This window comes from Octopus sinensis, linkage group LG28, assembly GCF_006345805.1.
Source record: "Octopus sinensis linkage group LG28, ASM634580v1, whole genome shotgun sequence".
Lineage (NCBI taxonomy): Eukaryota > Metazoa > Mollusca > Cephalopoda > Octopoda > Octopodidae > Octopus > Octopus sinensis.
In genome coordinates, this window is record NC_043024.1 from 11,710,536 (window position 1) to 11,713,035 (window position 2,500).

At 40.2% G+C, this 2,500-nt stretch overlaps 1 protein-coding gene across 1 annotated transcript in view; it reads right to left on the reverse strand.

Moving 5' to 3' along the window:
* The window catches only part of LOC118768310 (kielin/chordin-like protein), a 19,386-nt gene that overhangs the window by 16,881 nt on the left and 5 nt on the right, over nucleotides 1-2,500 (reverse strand). The window contains exon 1 of the mRNA XM_036514517.1: nucleotides 2,424-2,500. This exon is cut by the window's right edge and continues 5 nt beyond it. Within this exon, the coding sequence (XP_036370410.1) occupies nucleotides 2,424-2,475 (52 nt within the window). The 5' untranslated portion in view covers nucleotides 2,476-2,500. The remainder of the gene's footprint in view (nucleotides 1-2,423) is intronic.

The window sequence follows — 2,500 nt, forward strand, 5'->3', positions numbered from 1 at the left end:
TTACTCTATTAAGAATATGATACGAATTTAGATTTCACACTGTGATACAAACAGGTAATCTCTGGGTGACCCCTTAAGCTATGAAGCTCCGCCAGAGATTTGTGATTTTCTTGTATCATCTTATATTGGTTCCAAATTTTGGCACAAGGCCAGCAATTTCGGGGAGGGGGTAAAAAAAGTAAAAGTTACCATCTCGAGCCATGCTGACGCATAAGGCCGGTTTCCTGGTTTCATGGCGTATAAATTCCCCACCTTGATGGAACGCTGGTCCGTTGCAGGGTTAGTCCTTTTTGTTAGCTGAGTGGACTGAGGCAATGTGAAATGAAGGTTTTTGCTCCAAAACACAAAGCTGTTTTCATTAGCCAGGTGTTCGGTTGATGGGGTCAAGTGGAAGACGGACTGCCAGGTACCACAGAAGACTTCAGGTACCACACGTCCTCCAGTTTCACAGAAACCATTTGCAAACACAAAACATATACAAAGATCTAGAAAAGTCTACATAGGCGCAGGGGTGGCTGTGTGGTAAGTAGCTTGCTTACCAACCACATGGTTCCGGGTTCATTCCCACTGCGTGGCACCTTGGGCAAGTGTCTTCTACTATAGCCTCGGGCCGACCAAAGACTTGTGAGTGGATTTGTTAGACGGAAACTGAAAGAAGCCCGTCGTATATATGTATATATATGTGTGTGTATATGTTTGTGTGTCTGTGTTTGTCCCCCCACCATTGCTTGACAACCGATGCTGGTGTGTTTACGTCCCCGTAACATAGCGGTTCAGCAAAAGGGACTGATAGAATAAGTACTAGGCTTACAAAGAATAAGTCCTGGGGGTCGATTTACTCGACTAGAAGGCGGTGCTCCAGCATGGCCGCAGTCAAATGACTGAAACAAGTAAAAGAGAGTAAAAGAGCATAGCATCTCTTCCGCTCAGTTCAGAGAATCATAGAAATATTCACAGACAAGGAAACTACAGCAGCATCAATAATCACACTAACCATGTTCGAAAACAGTTTCAAGGATGCACATAAGAGTTGCCGAGAAACGGCGGTTGTTGTAGTCTGACCATGTCTTTTGCTGTGGTTCCTACCAGACCGAAAGTGGCCCCCATAAAGATAGGGTAACATGCACAAAAATGCTACACGTTTGCATTATGTTATATATACAATAATAATAGAGGATGTTACCGTATATATTTTTTACAAACCAAGGACGTTATATAGACCTCCTTGACTCAAGTTAGAGAAGGGGTGCGTATTATACACAAGGTTTAGGTTTTTCAGAGGTACAGCCCCCTAAAAATCCCCTGCATATACAAGTTTGCATTATGTTATATATACAATGATAATAAAGGATGTTACCGTATACATTTTTACAAACCAAGGACGTTATATAGACCTCCTTGACTCAAGTTAAAGAAGGGGTGCGTATTATTACTCAAGGTTTAGGTTTTTCAGAGGTACACACCCCCCTAAAAACCCCCTGCATATACAAGTTTGCATTATGTTATTATACATAATAATAAAGGACGTTACCGTATACATTTTTACAAACCAAGGACGTTATATTGACCTCCTTGACTCAAGTTAGAGAAGGGGTGCGTATTATACACAAGGTTTAGGTTTTTCAGAGGTACAGCCCCCTAAAAATCCCCTGCATATACAAGTTTGCATTATGTTATATATACAATAATAATAAAGGACGTTACCGTATACATTTTTACAAACCAAGGACGTTATATAGACCTCCTTGACTCAAGTTAGAGAAGGGGTGCGTATTATACACAAGGTTTAGGTTTTTCAGAGGTACAACCCCCTAAAAATCCCCTCTGTATTATACTCAAGGGCGGACTATACTCAAGGATTTACGGTAGTTGAATTCATCGTCTGTAATGATAACTAGCAGTATCGCCCGGCGTTGCTCAGGTTTGTAAGGGAAATAACTATAAAGCATTTTTAGAGAGTTATAGCCAAAAAATAACAAAAAAATGGAAAAAAAATGATGGTAAATTTTTTTTTTAGTTAAAAAAGGTGGAGTTGCGTCCCCTAGACAGTTTGCGGTTTGTGTTTCTGATTCTCGACCCCATGTCGAATTTATCGATTTTTTTCAGAACTGGGGGAACTTTTCAAAATTTTCGCTGCGTTAGTTTTGAATTATGACATTGGGCTATGTGTGTGTCAAGTTTCATCAGAATCGGTTGAAAGCCGTGGTCAGGGTGAGGGTACAAGCAAACAGACACACAGAAACACGCACAGACAAACTGCCATTTATATATAGAGAGATATATCGGTAGAATAATGGAATAAAAGAACAATGGAATAATAAAAGAACAATGGAATAATAGAACTATGGAACTATGGAATAATAGAACTATGGAATACATGTATAAGAGTAAAAGAGGAATCCACGATTTCATAAAGTCTTTACCTGTTGCAGCGACCGCCAAGAAGAGGCAGAATACAGTGAGATATTTCAGCATGGCTTCGAAGTTTGCTCCCGGTTGA